General features: G+C 49.5%; 1 protein-coding gene across 1 annotated transcript; it reads right to left on the reverse strand.

The window, feature by feature from the left end:
- Positions 1-297: 297 nt before the first annotated feature.
- Positions 298-1,242, reverse strand: LOC103584281 (olfactory receptor 2Z1-like). The gene has a single exon (XM_008565345.1). The coding sequence runs from the start codon at positions 1,240-1,242 to the stop codon at positions 298-300; it is 945 nt and encodes a 314-aa protein (XP_008563567.1).
- Positions 1,243-1,731: the final 489 nt, after the last annotated feature.

A 1,731-nucleotide genomic window follows, 5' to 3' on the forward strand; every position in this document is an offset into this window, starting at 1 on the left:
GGCAGGGCACTAATACGTGGGCAAAATACTCATAAGCTGAGATCCATCTCTGCTGTTGAATCGACATGCTTGCAGTCAATTTTTTTTCTTCTATTTAACTGAAAAAAAGATCCGTCTTCTTGTTTAAGTGATTAGGATCTCTAGGTTTGTTTTCTACAAATTCATAAAAGAAAAAGGGAGTCTGGGAGGAGGTAGGGGGCTGCTCACATAGTAAATATTGCACCCCATGGACGGCCAATGAGAGATAGGTTTCATATCTAAGGAAGAGTTCCTAGGACAACCAGCATCACCATGCGGTCATCTTATTGACCTGAAGCCAGCTCTGTGAAGGACCTTGGCCAATGACAGTTGAACTTCTCTGTTCCTCAGGCTATAGATAAGGGGGTTGAGTGTGGGGGTGATGAGACTGTAGAAGAGGGAGACCACATTGTCTTGTTGTGGGCTGTGGTAGGTGCCTGGCACCATGTACATGAACACGGCTGCCCCATAAAAGAGCCCCACCACGGTGATGTGTGAGGAGCATGTGGTGAAGGCCTTGTGTCGGGCCTCTGCTGAGTGCATGCGGAGAACGGCCCCCAGCACGAGGCCATAGGAGGTGACAATGAGTGAAATGGGCAGTAGCAAGACCAGCACCCCAGAGATGGACAGCGCCAATGCATAGGCAGTGGTGTCTGAACAAGAGAGCTTCAGGAGGGCGGGCAGCTCACAGAAGAAGTGGTCCACAGTGTGTGAGGCACAGTAGGGGAAATGAAGAGTGATGGAGGTCTGGATGGAGGCCACGAACACACCCGAGAACCAGGAAGTGCCCACCATGAGCAGGCAGACCTGACGTCTCATGAGCACAGGATAGTGCAGAGGGTGGCACACAGCAACGTAGCGGTCGTAAGACATGAGGGATAGCAGGGCACACTCAGAGACACCCATCAGCATCAGGAAGAACATCTGAGCTGCACAGCCCCCGAAGGAGATGGAGCCTCCTCCCTGCAGGAAGGCAGCCATCATCTTAGGAATGGTGGTCAGTGGAAACCCAATGTCCAACAGAGAGAGTTGGCTGAGCAGGAAGTACATGGGTGTGTGGAGCCTGGAGTCCGTGTGAATCAGGTAGAGCAGGATGGTGCTTCCCAGAAGAACCATGGTGAACATGGTGACCACAAGAAAGAAGAGGACCAGGTGTGACCCTGTGTTGCTGAAAAGTCCCATGAGAATGAAATCTGAGGCTGCTGACTGATTTGATTCTCCCATCCTCCAGGAGGCATCATTCGTCTGTAGGAAGAACAGGGCATTTGGCAATGGGTCTCAGTGGGGTAATTTCATCTTACATGCCAACAGCAATTGCTTGATAGCAGCTGCCTACAGTCTCTTGAGGAAGGTGATGAGCAAATTTATCTCAGTCAGAAAAATGCCATGATTGTTCATTGTGTAGGCTCTGGTCAGGAGACAGGGACTAGCATCATATTGCCATGCTGCTGTCATTTCTGAGTAAAAGTCTTGCCTTCACCCTACAGATAAGTGCTACCAACCAACATCTGCAGTTAACCTGTCTGCTGCCAAGCAACAGGCCACAAGACAACCCCAGTGAAATACCACCCTGAAGCCACTGGGTCAAAGCAGAAGTGGAGTATGGAAGAGACTCAATAATGAAGTAGAAAGACCTATCCCAAGTTGATAGGTTATGATGAAGCTGGATGAAAAAATTAAGCCTAGACCCATGAGAAAAGTCTTGTTTGAAAA

The sequence above is a fragment of the Galeopterus variegatus genome, unplaced genomic scaffold, assembly GCF_000696425.1.
Source record: "Galeopterus variegatus unplaced genomic scaffold, G_variegatus-3.0.2 Scaffold48839, whole genome shotgun sequence".
Classification (NCBI taxonomy): domain Eukaryota; kingdom Metazoa; phylum Chordata; class Mammalia; order Dermoptera; family Cynocephalidae; genus Galeopterus; species Galeopterus variegatus.

Coding starts and splice junctions, on each gene's coding strand:
- LOC103584281 (XM_008565345.1), bottom strand. CDS start 1,242: ATGGGAGAATCAAATCAGTCAGCAGCCTCAGATTTCATTCTCATGGGA.